Source organism: Herpailurus yagouaroundi, unplaced genomic scaffold (genome assembly GCF_014898765.1).
Source record: "Herpailurus yagouaroundi ecotype Mexico unplaced genomic scaffold, PumYag 216, whole genome shotgun sequence".
In the NCBI taxonomy this organism is placed as follows: domain Eukaryota; kingdom Metazoa; phylum Chordata; class Mammalia; order Carnivora; family Felidae; genus Herpailurus; species Herpailurus yagouaroundi.
Window position 1 is genome coordinate 1,646,447 of NW_024412447.1, and position 24,436 is coordinate 1,670,882.

A 24,436-nucleotide genomic window follows, 5' to 3' on the forward strand; every position below is an offset into this window, starting at 1 on the left:
TATTAAGGGATGAGCACCCCTGCAGGAAATGGCTTTTTTTCTTAAATGTTTATTTTTGAGAGAGAGAGAGAGAGAGAGACAGAGCATGAGCGAGGGGAGGGGCAGAAAGAGAGAGACACAGAATCCCAAGCAGGATCCAGGCTCTGAGCTGTCAGCACAGAGCCCAACCCCGGGCTGGAACTTAAGAACCGGGAGATCTGACCTGAGCTGAAGTTGGATCCTTTAACCGACTGAGCCACCCAGGCGCCCCCCCCCCCCTTTTTTTAATGACAAGTAGCTTTGAAAAAAAACAATTTTTATAGAAACAAACTTCAAAGCATGGAAATCCCTTAAATAAACACAATCTACATTGTTTTATAAAGCTGCATCAAGTTCCTGGAAGAGAGTAAAAGGAAATACAGCACTCCACGTGGCTGCTTGCTTTGGCAACTCCAGTCTTAGGGGCCTGGAGTATTACAGCAAGGCGGATCTCCAGCAACAAAACAAGCACACCACCCCCTGCAAAATTCACATGAAATGTCTTCCATAACTGCCCCCGGTTCTGGTTGCTTGAAAGTATTAATTTCCACACCATTCACCAGAGAGATGGAAATTAACCCCCAGGTCGAAATTTCAGATTTTCATTCGCATTCGCTACACTGTATAACCACAGCCTGGGTGTTGCCTTCTGGGAGCAATGGTGGAAACTCTGTTACAAGTGAACAGCCAGTTGAGTCCAGTGTTACATCAAGGTTTCTCCTTCCCACTGTCTTTTCATCCTTCCTCTGCACCTAAGGTCACTTAGGGACTAGTTTTTATCATGTATCGTGACCAGTGAATACACTGTGTTTCAAAGAAAGGTCCCACCCTCATCCTGCCAGCCATGTCCCGGATCAAGCTCTGACCCCTCCAGCCACACTCCAGGAAAGAGCTCAGACCACACTTGCAGTGAAGAGGACCACAAATGGCAGACGCAGCCGTCAGTCCTCCACAGGCCCCTTCGCTCTTCGGTACTGTGTGGCCAAGAGGTACACCTCTGAAGATTCCTTCCTGCTGGCTCTAGGCTTCACAGTCCTGGTGTTCTGGAACTGCTCGGCCAGTCTCTTCTGTAACCCAAGGCTTTGACTTCCAGCCCACGTTTTGCAGAGGAACGTTCCGCCGGGGTGCAGAACATCTGGAGCCACGTCCAGAAGGGACGAGCACAGGCTAATGAGCCTGTCGTGATCCAGGCTCCGGATCCCTGTGGCATTGGGTGCCATGTCACTCAGAATGACATCTGCTCTCCCGCCAGGAAGCAGCTCTCGGACTCGCTGGACGGTTCTGGGGTCAGTCACGTCAGCGGGGGACAGAAAAGTTGCCCCCTCCAGGGGGAAGATGTGGAGAAGGTCTACCCCAAGCACAAAGCCCACAGGAGCACCGGGATCTAAGGAAGACAGAGTATGTTATTTATTTACAGCCTGAATCTTCCCTCAGAAATACAAATAGAAAAATAAAAGTAAAAAGTCAGGACCAACGTAAAGAGCGAACACGCCAAGAGGTGGACACGGGCCTTTCCCCACTTGTATCCATCCCAAACACACACATGGCAGGGGTGACAGTCCCCACTCTCCACACAAGAAAGCTAACTGAGGCCCAGAGAAGAGAAGTGCCTGTCCCGGGGCAGGCACCTGACCCCAACTCTGGCTTCACCTCCCTTCCAGAGGCCAGCTCTCTGTGAAAGGGTGATCTCCGAGTGGGCTTTCTGACAAACCGAACCAATGACACGTGAATGCATACAGCACCTCCGGATTAACTCAGCACTGCCGTTAGCTTAATCCACTTTCTTTTGATGCAGAAACTATTAGAAGCAAGCTGAGAAGTGGGGAAGACAAGGTACAGGAACCGATCCCTCGACCAGGTGTGAGTGGTACCAGCTGTGCAGTAGAGGCCATCGCCTCACCTGGAACAGGGCCTCGGGCCAGCACGACTGTTGTCCCCGGCCCCTCTCTGCGTCTCCGCCCCACGTTGAGGAGAGCCCTTCTCCTCAGTCCCCAGGGCATGAGGGGAGGGTGCCATCACAGATCTGCTAGTGCAGACCGCGTAGCAAAGAGGCTGTCCCACGGCGGTGGAACGTGGGTCTTACTTCTAGCTAAGGACTGGAAGTCCAACCATTTTGAAGAGTGCATTTTTCAAAGGAGAAAACTCTCATGTTCAGCCCTGGAGAGTAGGCCATCTCACACCTCACGGCATGTACCTGACTCTCGTTAGCATCTCAGGCGTCATAACCTCGGGAAGGGGCCACTAGAGGCAAATATTTTGGGTGCATCTGTACACCTTCTGGCAGGAAAAGAAACCGGACATTCTATCCACGGCCTTTGCTTCGGCCGCTGCTTCCTACGAGTCAAACCTGGCCGTGCTCCTCCTTCCCCTGAGGAACAGTTATACAGGGACAGGAGCCATTAAAATCCGTTGTTAGTGACGAATGGATACAGAAATTGTGGTTTATATACACAATGGAACACTACGTGGCAATGAGAAAGAATGAAATATGGCCTTTCGTAGCAACGGGGATGAAACTGGAGAGCGTGATGCTAAGTGAAATAAGTCATACAGAGAAAGACAGATACCATATGTTTTCACTCTTATGTGGATCCTGGGAAACTTAACAGAAACCCATGGGGGAGGGGGAGGGGGAGGGAAAAAAAAGCGAGGGAGAGAGCCAAACCATAAGAGACTCTTAAAAACTGAGAACAAACTGAGGGTAGATAGGGGGTGGGAAGGAGAGGAGGGTGGGTGATGGGTATTGAGGAGGGCACCTTTTGGGATGAGCACTGGGTGTTGTATGGAAACCACTTTGACAATAAATTTGACATTAAAAAAAAAAAGGTGCACTTTTAAATAAATTACAAGGAACCACAACATCTTAGTTATCTCTAACTAAATAAACGTAAGATTAAAAATAAAATAAAATCTCTTGTTAGGTCTGTGGGCAGGCTCAGTGGTAGGAAAAGGAACAGAGATCTCGGATACAAATCCCTTCACTTAGGCGATATTGAGTTAAAAAAAAAAAAAATTGTAACCTGTTCTAGGGCCCCTGGCGGCATCCCACACCCAGTAACGGAGCTGGTTCTTTGTCCCGAACCCAGGGAACAGCACTCCCAGCCCGTGCATTCAGAAGCCCGCCAAACTCCTCCGAACCTCATTCTTCGCTAGGAAAATGGGCACAAGGTCCGCACCCCAGGTGTCTGAGATTTCTGTGAGCCGGCACATATGTCATGTAATGCCAGCGATTCTGGTCCCTTCCGACTTTACGGCAGGAAACACAAAGGGTAGGGATGCTCACCACGCTAGGCTCAGCTCGTGCAGCTAACAAAGGCCCCGAGGGCAACACCGGAGCCCAGCAGGAGGCTGGCTCAACAGCACGGGACCTCATCATATGGCGGTCTACACGAGCGTTTACAAGGACGCCAGGGCTTTCCACACTGAGGGTATTGGTTTCTCCCGACTGATCAGGGGAACCTTATTAACACAGAAACATTCTTTTTTTTTTTTTTTTACAAAATCCTAAAATATAAAATAGGTAAAAGCTGAGTCCCTCATGTTGAGCCAGAGGGGAGAACCCTGAGCAGCCCCCAGCAGGGCCTCCAGGAGACCCCGGGCTTCCAAGACCAGGACCTGGGAAACTCTGGGGTTGACTGAGCTGTGCAGACATGGGAAAATGTCAATAGGTCAGTGAGTGGGGGGGGAAGAAGCCCTCCATTAAGGCTCCAAATCGGCAAGAAGAATGTGAGTTACTATCATTTCTGAAAAAGAAAACATACACGTGTAGTCACGTGTGCAAAACCAAGTTCGGGAAGGGGGCTCTCCGACACATTCACGCACACACGGACGTGGTGATGTGAGGCACTTTTAGTCTCCGTCGTAGCTTTCCACCCGGTCTCCCGCTGTCAACACACCAGTGTCCCGTTTTCCTCATCGGCCCCTACACCAGCCACTCCGAAGAATGTGTCCTCACAAAGCGGCTTGGCCACCTCCCCTGGTGGAGGGCAGCTGGCCCGCGCCCGCACACTCGGGGGTGGCCAGAGGCCCTACCTGCGCCCGCAGCGTTGACCCTCTGCACGGCCACCTGGCTCCACGCCCCGGGAGCCGCCCCACAGTCTAAGACCCGGAGGCCGGGCCGCAGGATCTGGTGCCTCTCGTTCACCTCCAAGAGCTTGAAGGCACTTCGGCACCGGTAACTCTCCACCCTCGCTGCCTTCACAAACGGGTCCCTCAAATGACGCGTCAGCCACAGGTGCTCAGCAGCGGTCCGACCCTTGTAGTGGCTCCCGGCGGTGTGAAACCTTTGCCGCTGAAGGGACGCACGTACCAGCTTCAAGGACCTGGGAAAGAAGAAGGGAGCAAACAGGTGGCCATCACACAGATAGGTGGGGTCTCTGGTTCAGCCCACGTGTTTTTAGAGAAGGGCCCGGAGGCCCAAACGGGGAGGAAACTTGACAAGGCGACGCGGCCAGAAAACGGGTGTAATGGCCTGCACTGAGTCCCTCCCCAAAGGGGTGTGTTGAAGTGCTAACCCCAGAAACCTCAAAACGGAAGTGGTCTTTAAAGAGGTAACTACAAATGAGGCTATACAGGCGGGTCCCAACCCGACCCGACTGGCGTCTTCATCAGAGACAGCTGGGACACAGGTGCGCGGGGAAAGGCCACGTGAGGCCACGGGCAGAAGGCAGCCGTGTGCAGGTCGAGGAGAGAGGCCCCCCGAGAAAAGGGCCCTGCGGCACCGTGATCCGGGTCTGCGGCCTCAGCCTGCGTTTGTGTGGTCTACGCCTGGCCTGCGGCGGCCCAAGTGCACGAACACGGCAGGCGAACTCCTTCTGGCGAAGAAGCGTGGGGCCCTCGGGAAAATTTTCTTCAGAAGGAAAACTCAAAGCTTTTCCGGTTCTGCTTAACAGGCCTGATGATGTTGACAAAGCAATCTTCTTTCTTCCCCGGGACAACTTGTCCCCGGGCTCTGCGGGACTGGGAGAAGCCCCCAGGGGGCAGACCCCGCCTTCCTCGGCGCCACGGCAAGGCGGCCAACACAGGGCCGCCAGGCCCATCTCCTAACAACTGCACTCAGCCTGAAGAACGAGTTCCAAGTCTCTTTGGCAAAGTCAGGGTCTGAACGGTTTGCCGCGGGCCGGGAGCTCCCCGCACCCCCTTCACTCAACTCTCAGAACAACCCTACAAAGTAAGTTCTGCATCCGTGTTCCTCAAGGGAAGACCCGGACATCTTCACCAGGGCGCACGGCCAAAGGCCCTTCAACAACCCAAGCGTGCAGTCAAGATCCGGACACAGTAACTCGGTGATGGCTGCCTTCGCAAAGCCCCCCGGGGTCTCTCGGAAGGAGCACAGAGCCATCCTGGGCACCAGAACCAACGGGGCCGGTTGGGGGAAGGCCGGAAACGGGGTCACACAGGCCCTGTCCTCCAGCGCCGGCCCACACCTAGAGTTCGGCCACACGGGCCATCGGTGCCTCTCCAGTGCCGAGCCACAGCCGTCAGGCCTGCCCCCGCAGCGCCCCTCCCCTGCGCCCTCCAGCTGCAGCACCCCTTCACCTGCGCCCTACGCTCTCCGTAGCCCTCCACGCTCTCCGCCCGCCCGCCGCTCCTCGGAAGCCGTCCGGACTACTGACTTCGGGCCGGAAGTCCTCCCCTAGGCGCTTCGCCGGGAATGACCGCGTCTCTGCGCCCCTTCCCCGCGGACGAACCTGGGACGCGCCCCCGGCCCCTCCTCCTCCCGCACGCATGCAGCAGGCGCCCCCATAAACGCCGACTGAGCGCACGACCTCGCCCGGCACCTGGCTCACAGCCCCACTCACCGAGCCATGGGCGCCGATCCGCTCCTGTCCCCCGCGCCGGAAGTGCCGGCCTCGCTTCCGGCCCGAGGCCACGCCCCCCGGCTTCCGCGGCTCCCTTGTTCAGAAAGCGCGCGCGATCCCGGGTCTGAGGACAGGGACCGGGGAGCCCGGGAGCGGAACCCGGGTCAGGTGAGCAGGGGAGAGGGGAGGGGGCCGGGGAGAGGAGCCCGGGTCCTGCGAGCAGAGGGGTGGGGACCAGGGACGGGATGGGGGAGGAGCCAGGGAGGGGAAAGAGGGGTGCGGGACCAGGGGGTGGGGGGGCCAGGTGAGCAGAGGTCGGAGGAGAGGGATCCGGGACCAGGGCCTGAGCCTGGTGTTCTGTGGATACGATCTTTCAAAACTCTGGTGAGGGACCTCGGTGTACCGACCACTTGACTCGGAGACCACCTTCCCGGGCCTGTTGCAGCCTCCCAGCCGCTGACGTTCGGAGGGGCCCTCTGAGGACCCTCTAATTGTGGTCCCAAGCCGCTTGCTCCAGGACCCAGGGGACAACTGAACTTCAAAAGCCCGTTAGACCCAGATTGGGGTCTTCCCCAAGTTTGACCTTGGGTCAGACTGAGCCTCTTCGAGCTGCAGTTTCTTGATCTGAAAATGGAGAAAGCAAGTCTTAGCTCACAAAGTTCTTGGGTCTACTAAACAGAATGATTTTTTTTTTCAACGTTTATTTATTTTTGGGACAGAGAGAGACAGAGCATGAACGGGGGAGGGGCAGAGAGAGAGGGAGACACAGAATCGGAAACCGGCTCCAGGCTCCGAGCCATCAGCCCAGAGCCTGACGCGGGGCTCGAACTCACGGACCGCGAGATCGTGACCTGGCTGAAGTCGGACGCTTAACCGACTGCGCCACCCAGGCGCCCCAAAATAGAATGATTTTTTAAAAGAGGTATACAGCCAGTGCTTAGTAAGTGATAGCTGACACTCCTGGTAGCTGCCTCACCACCACAAGTCACTCAGGAAGCCAGGGCTCTGGGCACGAACCAGTCAGCATCACGACAGAGGACACAGGCAGACAGGTAGGCTCGGCCAGAGAGACCCACTTTGGCCAGACCTACCCCCAAAACCAGGACCCAGCTGTAGCTCCCTTTTCTCAGACATTGTGGCTTCCCACGAGGATCCCTGCTCCTGGATCCTGCTTCTCATCCGGTGTGGTCCCCAGGGTAAGAGACTTGTGAACGGTGGCCCCAGGCTGGGACAGGGATGGATGCACAGAGGGTCCTGGTCCTCCTCCATGTGTCCAGCAGCAACCCAGGCATCACCCTTGGAGTTTTCCTCTGGACCACGCACACCCGTTCGAGCGGGAGGGGCCCTTGTGGCTCCAGTGCCAGAGCCCAGAGCAGCAACAGTTGTGAGCGGATTATGAACTGTCGCAGGAGGGAGGACCAGCCAGCCCTCACTGGGCGGGCTCTCTGCCAGGAGCCAGGAGCTCCTCGAGACTCTATAGCTCTGCGGTGAAGTGTGGAAGGCATACCCCAGCAGGCCAGTAGAAGGCCCCACTGATGAAAAGGCCAAGGCCAAAAGCCTGACCCGAGAACCATCGGCTAACCCGCCTGGTTGTGTTGGGGCCACAGGGGGTGGACTGTCCACGGGCTGGACACAGGGGCAAAAACAGCCCTGTGCTGAGGAGGGGGAAGGGTTGACATGGCCCTTTCCTAACCTGCTCCATCAGCCCTGGCAATCCCAAGGCCTGGACACGGGTGCCACTGGATTCGGAGGGCCAGGCCTCTTTCTACTCTGGAAGCTCGTTTGTTCGGTTTCCATCTGGCATGAGGCGAGCCTCTTGTGGCAGGGCTGGGAGGTTACCGCCAGATTCCCCCCTGCCTTCCCCAGCACGTTCCCATCTCACCGGGCCCCTGGCCTCATCCACACTCCACGTGCACCCAGGTCAAGCTGACCCAGCCTTCTTGCCTTCCTCAAGGGGTCCCCGGGGGACCATGGGCGCCTCCAGGCTCTACACATTGGTGCTGGTGCTGCAGCCTCCGCGAGTTCTCCTGGGCATGAAGAAACGAGGCTTCGGGGCCGGCCGGTGGAATGGCTTCGGAGGCAAAGTTCAAGGAGGAGAGAGCATCGAGGACGGGGCCAAGAGGTGAGGGAGGGGTGGGCCTGACCACAGAACCAGCTCCCAAGGGTGACAGCCTACAGCTCCTTATGGAGCTCTTGGGTCTCAGTTTCTTCATCCCAAAAATGGGAAGAACGATGACCCTTCCTGCCTCTCGGGAGTGTGGAGATTGAGGATGTAACCATACAGGATTTGGACCAGTGGGGAGTGCCCAGGGCACGTGAGCTGTTGCTGGGGGCGCGGGAGGGGCTTTCTTGACACATTTGGGAAGCCGCTGTGGCGTGGCGACTTCCGGCTGGTCAGTCGTTTGCTTTCCTCGTGCGTTCAGGGAGCCGATGACCAGCTCTTCTGTCTGAGCCTGTTCACACACAGTCTCCGTTAGTCCTCGGCACAGCCTGCCTCACGCGGGCAGGAACCAGAGCCCAGAGCGGTTGACGGCTTATCTGAGATCACACAGCTCTCCGACATCGGTCCCCTTGCCCTTCCTTGTCCTCACGTGTGGAACAAATGAGACTGTGTGTGCAAACATCTCACAAACCACTCCACAAGCCTTCGCTACTACTGATGGCATTCTGAAGGAAGTCAGCAACCTTAATTAAGGCCGCTTTCCCCGGGGAAGAGACCAGATCCCCACATGCGTACTAATGAGGCTTCTGGAAAGGAAGTCAGCTGCAGGCTCCGCAGCCCGATGGTTCTCAAGTTTGGAGGTTTTTTTTGTTGGTTTTTTTTTTAATTTTTTTTTTTCAACGTTTATTTATTTTTGGGACAGAGAGAGACTGAGCATGAACGGGGGAGGAGCAGAGAGAGAGGGAGACACAGAATCGGAAACAGGCTCCAGGCTCTGAGCCATCAGCCCAGAGCCTGACGCGGGGCTCGAACTCACGGACCGCAAGATCGTGACCTGGCTGAAGTCGGACGCTTAACCGACTGCGCCACCCAGGCGCCCCTAGTTTGGAGTTTTTTAAACATCACAACCCACATAAGAGATGTTTACGTTCTGATACAACAATGCTCTTACCACACGAAAGTACGTGCTCACGTCCCGCTAACATAGTTCCTATCCTTCGGGTTTTTTTAATTGCTGGTCACAGTCCACCAAGTTGACTTCATGGTGCACGACTGGGCCAAGTCCTGGGTGTGAACGGCCGCGGGTGTGATGTCCCTGGCGTGCACCTCCCCCTCCTAGGCATGGGACCCGGCGTGCTGCCGCCTGTGGTCATTTGTTTGGGCAAGCGCTAGGCAGCGTGGCCAGGTTGCTCCGACAGCACACGGCGGGGGCACAGGCCGGTCTGCTGAGACTTGGGTCCCCTGAGCCTCGCTACCCGTGGAACCTGGACGGAAACAGGTGGAAGCCAGCGCCCCCCCCGCCCCCCAAGTCGAGCTCAGTGTCAGGACACAGGGAACAGGTCCCGACCGCCCCCCTGCGGGGCTCCGATCTAGTCCGGCTGCCGGGCTCACGGGGACATGTGCAGAGAGAGGGTCTAGCGGGCACCCAGCGGTGCGGGGCATCCAGAATAAAGAGTGAGGGCAGATGACTGGGCACAAAGGAGAACTCCCAAAGGACTTGGCGTCCGGTCTGGTCCGAGCAGGTGGAAGGCAGGAACGAGGCATCCGAAGAAGCACCGAGGGCCAGGGGGCGGGGCTGTGCAGAGGCGTGTGGCGGGACCGCGGGGGGCTTCCCTTCGGCCCCCTACCGTCCTGGTGGTCAGGAGCCTCCAGGCCCCCGATTTCTTAGGACCTTTCCTTTTCGTCCTCTCGCTGTTAGCATTTCCTGAATGAGACACACCCGTGAGAAACCAGCAGTCACCCCAGAGCCTCAGTACTGAGTGTGACGGCTGCCTTCCCACAGAGCAGGCTGGAGGTCGGTCAGGAAACGAGCTTCCTCAGGATGGGAAGCATGTGGCCTCTATCCCCCGGCTACAACTAGCACCCATCCGGGTCTGCCTCCCTCTGCCGCCGCGTCCAGACCACCCCTCCCCACCTGGACAGGTGCTCTGCCTCCTAGCTGGCCTCCCTGCTCTGCCCTTGTCCCCCTGGGTCCATTCTCCACTCAGCCCCCGGGCAACCTTCCCGAAACCGGGTCAGGGTCTCTCTCGTTCATGTGTGAAGTCCCTTGATTTATTTGTTTCCTTTTACTTAGAGAGAGCGCAAGCGGGGGAAGGGCACAGGGAGAGAGAGAATCCCAAGCGGGCTCCACGCTCCACACGGAGCCAGACTCGGGGCTCGAACCCACAACTGTGAGATCGTGACCTGAGCCAAAATCCACCAACTGCGCCTCCCAGGCGCCCCGTGAAGTCCCTGTAATAGCACCCAGTGCTGTTAAACCGAACCTCCGGTTTCACCTGTGGAGCCCCCTCGTGGCCCAGCTTCACGCCGCTCCAGCCGCTGCCCCTCACCCTCCCAGCTGTCGCCCACCCCACTCTTCCTGGCTCCTCACCTGGCCGACCCCCCGCAAAGTCTCCGTGAGCCCAGGACTGGAGACGTCGCACACACTTGTCCCGAAGTGCACGTGCACCCGTCTTCACCAGGGGACGTTTAAGGGATGGGCCCATCGTGTGGCCAGCACGTGGCCCAAGACATGGAAAGGGCCGCCTGCACGCTGGCCTCCTCACGGCTGAGGACTCGGCCTGTTCTAAAGCATCACATAAGCGCAGCCACACGGGTGCTCCCTCTGGTGTCTGCCCCCGACTCAGGTCTTTTGCCCTTGTTTTTAAACGGGGCTGCCTGTCTGAGAGATTTGCAGTTCCTTATACATTTGACGTCTTTATTGATTTTCTGCTTGAAGTGTCCAGCCAGGACGGTGGATTCATCCACTTCTCCGTGCGGCGCCATTCATTTTTGCCTCCCGTAGCTTGACTATCATCAGGTGCATACGTATTAAGCATCCTATCGAGGAGAAGTGGTCCCTCCCGCAGGACGGAATCCCCTTCATTCCTGCCGAACTTGCTGCTTTGAAGTCAGCTCTAAAACCCGTACAGATACTCCTTTCTTCCTTTGACTAGTGTTAGCCTGGTGCGTTTCTCTCCGTTTATGTTCAATCTGCGTTTTTTCATCTCGATCATTGTATACTTTGTGCTTTTAATCTTTCTGTGCAGCGTGGGCTGCGTGCGGACAGCACCGGCTGGTCTTGTCTTCAGATCCACTCTGACGATCTTTCTTTCGCCGGAGCCCGTGGACCGCTGACGTCCCAAGCGGTGGCTGGTACACAGATGGGTTAATATCCACCAGATTCGGTGGTTTTCTGTTTGTCACCCTTGTCCTCTGTTCCTGGCTTTGTCTTCCACCCCTTTTCTCCATTCTGCGGTTTTAATTGGGCACTTAAGGGATTCCATTTTCTCCCCTTTTTAGAAGGTCAGCTATACTTCTTTAATGTTTAGTGCACACCTCAAAGTTTGCAATACGCATTTGCACACGATCCGAGTGCACTTTCAGATAACACTGCCCCCCGCCCCATGGGTGGTCTGAGGGCCTCTTGCCAACAATCCTGATTCCAACACCCAACCCTGGGTGCTCACTGTGCACCTTACACACGTGCACGCACACATGGCGCACACCAACACGGACACGTCGTCGCCAGTAACCTCAAACACACCCTTACCCACTCACTCGATCGAGCATAAAAGCCAGAATGGTTCTATCTTGCCTTGGCTCACTCCTTCAGTCCTCTCGCTTTCTTCGTGCAGACCCAAGGTTCCGCCATTGCCTTTTTCTCCAAAGGCCTCGCTCTCGTGTTTATTAGGAGGCTGGTAATGGGGCCCCTCAATTATTGTTTGAGAAAGACTCTATTTCCCCTTCCTCTTGATGGGAAGAACAGAATCCTAGGCTGGTGTGTTTTCTGTCAACACTAAGTATTTCGCTCCCTCTCTCTCTGCTTGCTCGGTTTCTGGGGAGCCAGATTTGACTCTCATCCTGGTTCCTCTGTGGCCAAGCGCTTTTGTCCTCTGGTTTTAAGATCTTTTCCTTTTCTTTGATTGATCACACTCTGAAGGAAACGTGCCTGCGGGTAGTTTTCTGGTGTCTGCCTCGCTTGGAGTCCTCGGAGCTCCCGGGATCTGCGGTTCGGCGTCTGACATCGGTTTGGGGAAATTCCCAGTGACCGCCAGAGTCACTGCTGTTCTCCTGCCGGTGTTCCCGTCGCACGTGGGCCACACCTTTCCTGGCTGTCCCACACCCGACATTCTGTTCTGTGTTGTCCCATCTTTGTTCTCTTTGCTGTCCGGTCCTCAGGCCCAGTGGGCTGCGGTGTCCTGAAGTTCGCGGGTCCCCCTCGGCCACGCCCAGTCTGCTACTGTGTCCTCCCTGGGGCCCGTCTTTTCATTCGTGATGACGTTTCTATGAGTAGAAGTTTCATTTTAGTGCGATCTTTGCCTATCCCAGGCTGGAGACCTTCTCCTAAGTTTTTCTTCTGGAACGTTCAGGACTGTTAGATCTTCATCTGGAATGGAGTTTGGGATAAGATGTAGGGCAGAGGGTCGAGACTCATCCGTCAAGACATCCAGCTGACACAGCATTACTGAAGAGACCACGTTTTCCACTGTGCTGCAGTCCCGTCGTAATCACAGGGCAGATATGACATGGCCTGACCTCCGTTTCCTGTCGCGCTGTCCCCGGTGCCGCACGAAGGGCACCTGGGGGTCTGGGGGCCCTCAGAGTCAGGTTTGGGCCGTAGGTGGGTGCAGCGTCCCATCTCTGGACCCCAGCAAGGCCCCAGGGCACGGTGTTCAGAGCGCCCCAGAGGGGCAGCGGCCGAAGCCGAGCCCCAGGACCGCGGGGCCCCCGCGCCCACCCAGACGCTCGGCCGCTGCTGTCCTGTGTAATGCGTTCCTCATCCTGCTCTCTGCCATCTGGGGAGCTGAGTGTCACACACACGATCCGACACTTTAGCAAAACCGAGGCTGTCGTCCCCGCTAATTACCCCAGCCCGTGAAGTAAGGTTATCGATACTTCATGCACTGCTGTGTATTCAGGGAAGACGAACCAAAACTAGTCAAAACATCAACCACCAGGTGAAGTTTTTAAAACCCAGACCCACCGGCCTGCTGCCAGAGCAGTGGGGGAGGCCCGGCGGATGCCAGAGCCTTTAGCTGGGGAAGCCACCTGCACCCCCCAAGTGAAGACATTCACTTTTTTAGGTCAAGTCTAATTTTAAGCACGTCCCTGAACAAATTCCAGCTTTCAGAGCCCCAGTCGGCCTCGTCCACAGCGGCAGCAAATGGGCGTGATTCCCCTGCAGACCTTACCGGGAGCTCAGGGTGGACTTCCCGCTGAGGAAGGCGTCTGCTCACATCAGACCGTTTGGACCCAGCGTGTGTGTGTTTCACGAGCAAAGCGGTTTCCCTGGCTTCGTACAGGCACGGGAGGTACTTCCGTATCGTGTTCCTAACACAACTTGGAGCGCAAAGCCAAAAAAAACCTGTCCCTACTTAGAACTGTAAACGGTCAGGCGTAACGAGAACGCTTACAGAAACGAATACATCCAGAGCAGTAGGGAAGCCAGGCTCTAAGGGAGCAAAAGACCGAGTTCCCTGGCCACTGCAGCGAGCAGCCAGGGGTTCCCCGGGGTCCGGAGCACAGGGCTTCCAGAAGACACCGAGGGAACCAGAAGCGGGGGGCGGAGCCATTGGCCAGGGCCAGACAGGAGAGGTATGGGGCGCGCACGCGGAGACGCGCACCTGCTGGAACTCCTCGAGGGGCGGGGCGCCACGCTGGCCTTGCGTGGGAAGCGCGGGTCCGAGCACGTGACGCGTCTGCAGTCGTGTAAACGGATGTGTGAAGGAGAAGGCCCGGAAGAAACACAATGAGGCGGCAGTGAGGGTTCTCTCTGCTGACGCGTCCGCCCAGGGTCTGCCAGGTTGTCCGCGGCGAACGTGACACTTGAGCAGTGAATACTTTGAAACAGAAGCGGCGTCGGGTTCTGCTGGTGGCCGGGCACAGTGCTCGGGTCGGGGGGGGGGGGGCCCCAGGAGGAGACGACGCAGCCAGACGGGCCCCACGCTCCCCCTCCCCCCACCCCCGGGCGGCTGCAGAGAAGCCGGCCGGAGGGTTGGGGGCGTCTCCTCGGTGGAACAGACCGAGGCAGGCCCTCGCGAAGGAGGCCGTGTACAGCGGTCTGCTCCTGTGCCCTCCGAGCAGGCGTGTGAGGAAGGGTGGCTCCCGGTTCAGGGCCCGGGTTCCCACGGCCCACAAAGCAGTACTCACGTGGCTGCTGCCCCCCCCCCCCCCCCCCCCGGAGAGAGCTGGAGCTGAAGGACCGGGTGGGAGGTTCCCAGCTCGCCCGCGACCCCCGAACAGCTGAGCCCGGCCGGGCCTGGGCTGCGCCGTGGCTCGCAAGGTGTGGCACCGGTCGGCCTGTGCGCCCTGAACCAGACTCTGAACAGAATCGGCTTCGATGAACAGGCCCCCAGATAACCAAGTTCCTGCCAGGTCGGGAACTGTTCACGCGGGCCCGGGCGCCTGCGTCTGTGGCTCCCTTGGCCCACAGGCGGGCGTGCCCCTGCCCGGCGCCTTGCTGTGACCATCGCCCGCTTTGCCCGCAGGGAGCTGCAGGAGGAGTGCGGTCTGACCGCGGACACACTCCACAAGGTGGGCCGGATCGTGTTCGAGTTCGTAGGCGAGCCGGAACTGATGGACGTGCACATCTTCCGCACAGACAGTGTCCAGGGGACGCCCGCGGAGAGCGACGGTGAGTCTCGGGGCCTCCCCTTCTCCCTTGCCTCCGTCTCCCGGGGCAGGCGCTGCGCCAGCCCCTCGCGTCAGCCTCGTTCCTCCTCCCTCTTGCGCGGAGTGACACCGGGACACGGCCCGAGGGTTGAACTAGGAGCCTGCCGAGCTCCTCACACGACACTGCCTGGCAGTTTCTCACCAAAAGTCAGTTTAGCTCCCGGCTGAACACCATGTCCCCCTTTGCACCACCACAGAAATGCGGCCCCGGTGGTTCCAGCTGGACCGGATCCCCTTTGGTGACATGTGGCCCGATGACAGCTACTGGTTTCCCCTCCTGCTTCAGAACAAGAAATTCCACGGGTATTTCAAGTTCCAGGGCCCCAACACCATCCTGGACTACACGCTCCGTGAGGTGGACGAGGTGTAGACACAGAACCACGCTGGCCCCGCAGGCCGCCGAATCCGCTGCGGACCCGCAGTGCCGTCCATCTGTTCACCTGCTCTCGGAGCCCCGAGGCGGGACGGGGGGTTCCAGGTGGGGTGAGATGGAGAGAAGAAAGTTCTCTTACCTTTTCACATTCTTCACGGGGCCCCACGCACACCAGCCCAGGCCCGTCCTCAGGAAGCTGCCTGCCTGCCGGCTGCCTATGGCCTGCACACTGGGCCCAGAGGGCGGGCTGGGCGCCGCGGTCTTGTCAGGACCATAGAGTGGGTTAGAGGGTGTGGCGTCCTTGCCCCCCGCCCCTCCTTCAAGGGCAAACCGAACAGGCGAGGCCCGGGCCTAAAACCCTGGTCTGATGCATCAGAAGCCGTCACCTCCCTCACCCCAAGGGACTGGCTGTTCCTGTCCAGACTTCGGACTGCCAGGAAGGAGGGAGGCAGCACTCGCTTATACGGAGAACCCACTTCACCCAAGTTTTATAAAGGGGTTTGATCACAGTTGTTCGTGTGTTTATTGATAAAGCTCTCAGAATGCAAACCGTGTGTGAACGATTCCAGTTTATTGGCGTAGTAATTGATGCCTACAGCCTTGTAAAGTGCTCCATACACAGAACTGCATCACGAAGAGAAGGGTCTCGAATGCCGACAAAACCAGCCGACCTCAGCCTGTGCAGAGTCCCGCACGTGCCCGGATCTGATGCCACGGGCAAGCTGGGCCCAGGCTGGAGGGACCTGGCGAAGGCACACACCGGGGCCGGGCTCCATTCCGGCCTTGCAGTCGGGATCGGGCTCTGTCCCCGTGGCACCGGGACGTCGCAGACCGTGGGAGACAAGGCAAGGCTGTGGTCTCCCTCCCGCAGTCCCAGCCTGGAGACTAGGGCCACGGAGGCAAGCTGGGACGCCCCTGCGCTCCCTGACCCAGAGCTGCTGGCAGCCTGGCCCTCCCCAGAGCGGCCCTGGCCCTGGGAGGCTTTGTGGGGGGCAAAAGGTGGCCCCTGCTGTCCCCAGCTGACAAGCACAGGAAGGACGTGACCCCCACGCACACAGCCCAGCAAGTGTCTCCCATCTGCCAGCCTCCTTGCAGGGGCTGGGGAGGGCGGGGATGCACAAGAAAGCGCCCTCTGGGTAAGCCTCGAAAACCCTGGCCGGAACTCCAGCCAAGAAGGGCTCCTGGCTCCTCCCACCGCACGGAGAGGCCGCCAGGAACACGGAGTCTCAGGAAAAGTCCTCTTGAGAAAGCACAAGTGAAGTCTTTGGTGCTGGAATTCTCCTCAGTGACCCGGGAGAGGCGGGCCTCCGCGTGCCCTGGGAGACCCTCTCCGCGCCGGCCCTCCCACCTTCCGTGCTACTGCCCACCGTGAGCCCCCAGCCCCCACTGCGTGCGTGGTGGGGTCTGCTCTGGGTGTCTTCCCAGCTCGCCAGTGTCCTGTGGTCGCCTGTCCCGCACCACCCACAGGCAGGCCGTGGCGCGCGGGCAGCAGCCGACAGGGAACGGGAGGCTCGGAGGTCAGCCCTACGGCTCAAGTGTACACAGCGCCCGTGGGGCAGCCCTGTGGGGCAGCGCAGATCCACTCAGTGCCCAAGAACCAGCTTCTCCGAAGGGAAGCAGAACACACGCACGGCCCAGTGATCGAACGGGCCCCCGCTTGCTGGGCTCTGGGGGTACGCTGCCCCTTATCAGCCAAGGAAGGCATGTGCCCCAGTCCCAGGGCCTCGGGCTACGTGGGGTGCAGCTGGCTTCCTCCCCGCACAGGAGAACCCACACGTGGGGTGACGCAGGTGTCTGGCTGGGCCTAAAAGATACTTCCCCGACCCCCGCCCCGGGCAGTGATGTGCAAGAGCACCCCAGGACGGGTGCGGGAGTCCTGCGTGCTGTGTGGGGACACACAGGTGGGAAGTCCCACCTGCCTTCAGATCCAGAGAAAGCCCCCTGGAGCACAGGCATCTGCACCCCGGGAAGGCGAGACCCTCAGGACTCCTGGCGTGCAGTCGGACCCTCCCACAACACAGGTCCACCGACACCGCTCTGGCCGGGGCGGGGGGGGGGGGGGGGGGGGGCCAGTGAGCTCAAAGTGTTCCCGGCCTGGGAGGAAGGCGCCCTGCTGGTCTTTACACAAGAGGGATTCAGAGCAGGAAGCGCTCGGAGGCCCCAGGCGCACACTGACCCCAGAGTTCCCAGAACAGATCCCCTCCGGGCCTGCCTGGAATGAGGAGGGAGGCTCAGAGTGCCTCCCAAAATGGGGCGAGGGATGGTCAGCCAGAGCCACACAGAACCCCCCCTTCCAGACCCCAGCTGGAACACAGCCCCGCCCACCCTCCCCTTCCAGCCTCCGCTCTCAAGCCGTCGCAAGCTGCCGCCTCCAAAGACAGGGGCCTGCAAGCAACCGCGAGGACACAGCTGGTGCTGCACGGCGGCAGACCACAGAAGCACCACTTCACCTTTGTCCCCGACATCGCAGCCCACGGGCACATGACAGGGAGGGACACGGGACACTTTACCCAGACCCAGTCCAGACCAGGGCCCCATGGTACCGACCCACGCCTGCCTCCTGGAGGTGGACACCGTCTGTGCACCCAGTGACCCCCCCCCCCCCGCCGAGGCCCCGCCGTACCCACACCCGTCCGGAGTGCCCGCCGGCCTTAGGTCACAGTCCACCCTCACTGACCGGTTCATCAGATACAGCCACCTCGTGTCCGACACGGGGGTTCCAACCTCCCCATCCCTGGTCATCGGGCCCAGACCCTCCCGACTCCCCAAAACTCATGGGTGCCCCCTGCACATGCCCCCAGGCACCTGCTATGTGGAAGCCATCCTCGCCACCCTGATCTCCTGGAATCAGAGACCTTTCCAGGGAACCTTAACTCTTGACCGCCAGGCTCAGGCACAGTGCAGCGTCGGGCGGGGCCCAGGACAGCTGAGCAGACCCCCATGGCCTCTGGCCCTCGTGGATGCTCAGAGGCCTGGGGTCACATCCTCAGCCCCACTCCCCACGAGGGGAGCACCCAAACCCCGGCCCCACTGGAACTGGGGGTCAGTCAGACACCGGGGACCCCGCGGGGGGTGGGGGGCAGCCACTATCTGGAGGGAATTAAACAGGAACACGCCATTTGGAAAGAGGTTTTAGTGAGGCCGCCCGGAGCTCCCGCCCCAGGCGTCTGGCACTAGCGAGGAGACACGCCGTCCTGCGGGAGCCTCGGTGGAGTCGGGGAGCCGCTGGGTCCAGCGAAGAGGCAGTTTAGTTTGGGCTTCAGGTCGTTCCACACCTTGCTCATCTGGAGAAGAGGGAGTGTCCCAGGTTGAGACAGGCCACGAGCCGGCGACACGCCCCAGTGTGTCCGTTCCCCGCAAAACCCCTAGAAGCCCAACACGGCCCGCCCGGAGACCCCGGCCACTGCCCCCGGCGCCACAGGCCCCTCCGCTGCCTGCTCTCATCCCCTTCCGCCTCGGATGGCTTGGTGTAAGGGGAATCCCGAAGTCCAACAGGACAAGCCGTCCGGGTGTTTCCGGCACGACTGGTTCTAGACCAGAGACCGAGCTGACCGCTGAGACACTCATTCACAAATGCCCCCGGCCGGACTGACAACCTCCACCTTCTAGCCCCTCACCCTGCCTCCAAGATGTCGTCCGCGAGTGTTATGGACTGCACGCCTGAGCTCCTGCTATGCGCTGTCCGTCCAGACAGAACCATACCCACCCCATGTGTGGGCTCCACACACATCTTCCCGGTCTGGGAGAAGCCCATTCCTCCCCGGCTGGCTGAGTCAGGATGGTCCCCCCCACCCCCCCACTGGTCAGTGTGGTCCCTGGGGACAGGGACGCTGTAGTCTTCCGTGCGCCCAGCACAGCCCCGGACCCCAGCTGCTTGCAGCCCGTCGCCCTCCGGGTCCCCCAGGTGATCGTGGAGGTTCAAGGACACGACCAAGGCCGCAGAGCTCCAACAGGCACGGAGCCGGGGCTCTACAAGCTGTGGCCCAAGCTGCCCCACTGTTATCAAGGACCCCTGAGCAGGTGACTGCGCTCCCAGGGCTAACTAAAGGCGTCAAAGGAACCCGGAACACACGATGTCTGAAGGAAGCTCCAGCAAAAGCAGAACCGCCCGAGAACCGTTTACAAGTTTCCTCAACCCTGCGGACACCCGGCCTTCCAGGCTGTCCGGAGAGGACACACCCGGCCCCGTCTGAGAAGCAGAGAGTCCAAGCCTGGCTAGCGCAACACGGCTCTGGGTCACGGGGGCCAGGCAGGTGTCGGCGCGGCCTGCCAAGCCTCGGGACAAGCACAGCGCTTCACCCCCGTTTATAAGCCGCCATCTGGAGGACGCTGACCAGGGGTCTTCAGGAAGCGACCCCCTGCCTCCTCTGACTGATTCCCCACCGTCTCTTGTCTCACTCCGTTCTGGGGGACGCTCTGCTTTACCCCGGCTCTGAAACTCCTCCGGGAGAAGAGAAATGTTTCCTTCGTTGCCTCCCACAGTCCCGTCCCCTCCCCCGAGGATGGCGGGGACAACTTCACCCCTGCAGTTCAGGCTCCGTGTGAGACTAGCAGATGTGAGCAAGGCGGGCTGAAAGGTCCCGTGCCCACCCCCTCAGCCCCCCGCTCCCTGCCCTTCCCGGTGACCCTGCAGGGCCAGCTGCAGGGTGCCAGACTTGCAGGCAGAAAGGTGCCGGCAGGCAGACCCACCTCCTTGTGCCCCTGGATCTGAGAGTTGACAAAGGCACCGAGGATGTGGGAGGTGAGGGGCAGGTACACGTGGACCAGCTGCATCTCCTGGTGGAGGCAGTACAGGGAGAAGTAGCCCCGGAGCTCCATCGTCTGGATCGCGTTCTCCTGCTGCACAGGAAGGAGGCGCCCTCGCACCGGGCTGGCGCGCACCGCGGGGCGCCGCGCCAACACGGGCCCTGCCCGTACCCCGCCCCGCACCACCGCCGAGGGAAACGCCAGCCACTCATGCCAACCGGGCATCCGGACGGCACCGCTCCGGGGGCGCCTGGGTGGCTCAGTTGGGTTGAGCACAAAGCACCGCTCTGGGCGTGGCGGGGCGGCCCTCCCGCCGCCGGCTACCCCAGCACAGGGCAGCGACGTCCGGGCAGCACGGGAGCCAGCCAAGGACAGGCCGGAAGTCCAGCTCCAGGGGGCCACCAGGCCGGGCGCGCAGCCCAGCCCGGCGGGGCAGACCCAGGCCGCCCACGCCCCCTCCCCCCACCCCCCCCCGCGCCAGGACCACCTCCACGATGCGGGATTCCAGCTGCTCCACGGAGTCGGGCTCCCGGCTCTGCACAGTGGCGCTCATCATCTGCCGCTTCATGAGGCTGTACTTGTGCAGGGCCCGCTGGTGCTTGTGCAGCACGCCCTTCTCGTGCCGCTCGCACAGGTCCTGTGGAGGGAGGTGCACCGTGCTCGGCCCCCAGCGGGAAGGGACCCGGAGCCGTCCCCCCCCGCCCCCCACCGTGGGAGCCAGCAGGTGAAAGGGAGCACGGGAAGGAGACTACGCAACAGACGCAGACTTCCGAGTCCGCACCATTCACACGCGAGCCTCTCCCTCCGCGCTGTTCACACGCGAGGGTCTCCTTCCACGCCGTTCACGCTCCAGTCCTCCCTCCACCCTCCGCCGTTCATACCCGAGCCCTCCCTCCGGCATTCACACTCGAGACCCCGCTCCGCGCCATTAACACGCGAGCCCCTTCCTCTGCGCCGTTCACACGCGAGCGTCTCCCTCCGCGCCGTTCACATTCGAATCCCACCCTCCGCACCGTTCACACTCGAGCACCTCCACGCCATTCACACTGGAGCCTCTCCCTCCACGCCGTTCACACTCCAGCCCCTCCCGCCTCAGAAAAGGCTCAGGCACACACTCTCTCCCTCCCTGCCCGGGAAGTGTTCACGGCACAGAGCGGCTTGGGGCCAGGCCCAGGGTCGAACCAAGAGGGGTCGCAGTGCCAGTCGGCACCACAAACCAAAACCACACGGAAGACAGGGCCTGTCCACAGAGAAGATGCCAGAGCGCCGGGACAGCGCCGGACCTCGGCCTGTCACGCAGCCCAGTGTCAGAACGCTGTGTGCCTCCAGCAGCACAGAGACCAGTCTCCAAAAGGAAGCTGCACGGGCATTTCCCTGCAGCCCTAAAATAACCTCAATCAGGAGTCTTGTGGGAAATATCGGCCACTGAACCAGTGCTGGGATTTCGAGGCTGCCTGGCTACCATCCAACTTAACAGACAAATCCCTTCGGAACATTCCTCAAAGTACTAGGCCCCCTCTCCTTGAGCTCAGCAAGAAGGATTCTCTGGCTTCACAGGCAATCCAACCTGTCACCAGTGCTGCGACAGTTAGGAAGTCTGCAGTCAGGCTTCCTGGAATCTCTGCCCGTGGAAGGGGCAAGCTCCCTCAGCACCAGGCCAGCCCCTCACGGTACCTGTAAGGACCTAGCATATTCACGCGTGCTCTCACACACACACACGTGCACACACGTATAGGCGTGCATGCATACATACGCAAAAATGTACACTACGTGCACACGTGTGCATGCGTACGTGCACACATACAGATACACACGTGTGCATGCAAACACGTACACTGGTACACATATTAATACATGTGCACACACATTCACATGTACACACAGATACATATATACACAGATACCCTAACACATACACACGTACACTCACTCAGGTACATCCACACACACGCACAGGTTCACGTACATACGTGAACACACGTACACATATGCAGGCACACGTGCATGCACATTCATACACACGCACTCACACACACATGCACACATACACACATACCTATACACACGCATTCACGTGAGCCTACACTCACGCGTATGCGTGCATGTGCACACACCCACACACCTTCCATGGGCAGACCAAGGCAAGCCGGAGGCCTGTCCTCACGCCTGCCGGGCCACAGCTGGAAGCCCTGCAGTGCCCGCCGAGACCACCCACGGTCTTCCCTCCTCGGCCCTGGCTTCACGGCTCTTTTCCCAGAGTCAAGCCCTGAAAGTTCACGGGAGACTTCTCAACAGCTCCGTCCCTGGCCAAGGAACAGCCGGACTCACTTTATAGGACTGCAGCAAATCCAGGAAGAGGTTCAACTTCTCCACCACGTCATTCTCTTCCTGTTTGCCCTAGAAAACAAGGGTGGGTGACCAACACCGAGCACCACGGGACCCAGAGGCCCGGCCACGGCCTCCCATCTGCAGGCCTGAGCCGGCCCTCCCCCCACGGCCACCAGCCAGCTCTGCAGAAGAGCCCCCGTCCCACACGACAGCCCCCCACACAAGGCAGGGGAGCCAGAGAAGCCAGCGGCTAGGCGAGAGCTACATCCCGGGCCTCCAAGGTCACCCGTCCACTTGTGCCCGCCGCTCAACACCACTGGGCCTCGCGGCCCGCCAAAGCCACGGTCACAGTCGGGGCCAGGCTGGCCTCCTGGGAACACCCAATGCTAACACTGTGCTCACGGCCACGTGTCCTGAAGGGCTACAGCACAGCTTACGTCCTTCAGCTCCCGACACTTGCCGAGCACCTCGCCCAGGCGCAGCACCGGCTCCTCACGAAAATGAGCCCTTTCACGACCTCTAGAGCTCCAGCTGTGGCAGAGCATGAAGAGCGCCTCTCATAAACCGCACATCAGGCGCAGCGTGTAGAGGGTGCCGCCGGAAGGCGGCAGAAGGTGCGAAGAAGCGAATAGAAGGACGTGTCTGAGGGGGTTACGAGCACCGCACTGCGAGCCAGCGGTTCCGGCCCACGCTCTGCGGCCGACTCAGGGAACCCCAGGACTCCAGCCTGATGACCTCAGAGGCTCCGGGCCACTCCAACCCACGCCCAGAGCCAAGATTCCAACCAGTAAGGTTACAGGAAAATAGCAGTGTTTCAGTCTTTTAAAACCTGGAAAGGAAAACACCAGAGATCCACAGGTGCCCCGTTCCTTCCTGAGTGGGCAGGGGGCCCAGGAGAATGGAGCCTCCCCCAACCCGTCTGGCCTGAGGGTCATTCCTGCTCGCGTCCCTGGCTCCCAGGTCCTCGTTCTAGTCTGATGCCCCAACGCGTGAGACCCCACACCGCCATCCTGTCCGCAGGAAAACGGCCCGCTCTGGGTCTCAGCGGTCTCGCTGGGCTGCAGTGATGCAGATCTCCTCACAGTCTGCAGAGAACAAAGCCAGGACGCGTGGAGACAGAGTGAGGAAAACCCTCCCTCGCATGCCTTTGCTCACACGGCCAGAGTGACTAGAACCCCGGCTGTGCTGGATCAAAGTCCTGATGGGCCTCTGATCCACTTTCACATTAAGACGACACTAATTCCACTTCACCGTGAAAACCACAGCGGACAGAGAGCAACATTCAGGAAGTGGCACTTCCTCAGACGTCGCATTTCAAAGCAGCCTCCGTGAGATATCAGAGAATCTCGGAGCCGGGGGGAACTTCAAACTACGAACTTGCTCATCAGAAGCCCGAACCCTGTCTCCCTCTTCAAACGCAGAAACCCAGCATCCAAATCTCAGTCGGAAACCACCGGAGACGACAGAGTTTGGAATTTCCACCTCGCGTTCTGCGTGACCTCGGGGGGTTCACGGTGCGCCCCACACACACCCCCACCCCTGCCACGAGGCTACTTGTTGAAGAAGGAGCTGTCTGGGGCCCAGGATCCCCGCAACCAGGATAACTTCACTTTTCCGTCTTACAATCAGCTGTGAGGAAAGTTCAACAGGTTAAATGAGAAGTGTTTTAATGACTTCATCCAGCCCCCTCCTTTTCACGGACCAGAAACAGGCCCGAGACCAAAGGGACCTGAGCCACGTCCCAGCACAAGACACCGGCCGCGCACCGAGCGGGCTCCCTCTCCACGCTGCCACACCTCCAACACCACGTGCCCGGTCCTCCCCGCGGTGGAAATGTGGGCGCCACGCAGACCTGGACACGGACTGGGGCCGGCACCAATTCCGAGAAACGCCAACACCAGCTTCTAACGGGAACACACAGGCACCAGAACCACAGAGGAAGAAAACCCGGGACTTTCCCTACCCGCAACAAGATCAGATTCCTTCTTCAACACTCAGAGATATCCTGGGCCCCTGAGGGCCCCACGTGAAGCCTGAAAATCCCCCAATTCCACGCTTGGGGATCGGCCACCGTCACTGTGTTCTCCGGCTTGCTACTAAGGAGCTTTGCGTCTGAGGCAGCAAGGCTTTCCCAAGTACATCACTTTAATTTATTTAAAACCATCTACCGTTTTTAGACGGTTTTAGATGGTTAGGGAAAGACCGTTTCCCCAAGAACTGGGCAGCAAATGCTCACCCTCAAAGTCATGTAGCAGTTTTACAGCATAAAAGCACCCAGATGAGCCTTTCCGGCTGTCAGTGAACACCGTACCTTCCAATCGATCCCCAACGACCACACCGCACCCGTGTGGATGG

General features: G+C 59.5%; 3 protein-coding genes across 7 annotated transcripts in view; 1 reads left to right on the plus strand and 2 right to left on the minus strand.

Moving 5' to 3' along the window:
• Positions 1–283: 283 nt before the first annotated feature.
• On the minus strand, positions 284–5,910 carry MRM2 (mitochondrial rRNA methyltransferase 2). 2 transcript variants are annotated; one of them, XM_040455727.1, is made up of 3 exons: positions 5,820–5,910; positions 4,051–4,340; positions 284–1,402 (listed from the first exon to the last, which is right to left on the minus strand). In XM_040455727.1, exons 1-3 carry the CDS (start codon positions 5,825–5,827, stop codon positions 960–962), a joined length of 741 nt encoding a protein of 246 aa, XP_040311661.1. In that variant the 5' UTR covers positions 5,828–5,910; the 3' UTR covers positions 284–959. The 2 variants fall into 2 exon arrangements, with proteins under 2 accessions (XP_040311661.1, XP_040311660.1); XM_040455726.1 differs by lacking the exon at positions 5,820–5,910 and adding an exon at positions 5,709–5,795.
• On the plus strand, positions 5,892–15,556 carry NUDT1 (nudix hydrolase 1). Its single transcript, XM_040455728.1, has 4 exons — positions 5,892–5,987; positions 7,774–7,941; positions 14,451–14,596; positions 14,832–15,556. The coding sequence occupies exons 2-4, from the start codon at positions 7,790–7,792 to the stop codon at positions 15,002–15,004; spliced, it is 471 nt and encodes a 156-aa protein (XP_040311662.1). The 5' UTR covers positions 5,892–5,987; positions 7,774–7,789; the 3' UTR covers positions 15,005–15,556.
• A 2,569-nt stretch (positions 15,557–18,125) lies between these two features.
• The window catches only part of SNX8 (sorting nexin 8), a 69,531-nt gene continuing 63,220 nt past the window's right edge, over positions 18,126–24,436 (minus strand). For 3 of the 4 annotated variants that reach the window (XM_040455725.1, XM_040455724.1, XM_040455722.1), the window contains exons 8-11: positions 22,082–22,150; positions 20,241–20,390; positions 19,697–19,846; positions 18,126–18,291 (exon numbers count right to left, since the gene is read on the minus strand). In XM_040455725.1, the coding sequence (XP_040311659.1) occupies positions 18,181–18,291; positions 19,697–19,846; positions 20,241–20,390; positions 22,082–22,150 (480 nt within the window). In that variant the 3' untranslated portion in view covers positions 18,126–18,180. The remainder of the gene's footprint in view (positions 18,292–19,696; positions 19,847–20,240; positions 20,391–22,081; positions 22,151–24,436) is intronic. The other variant, XM_040455723.1, reaches the window with a different exon arrangement.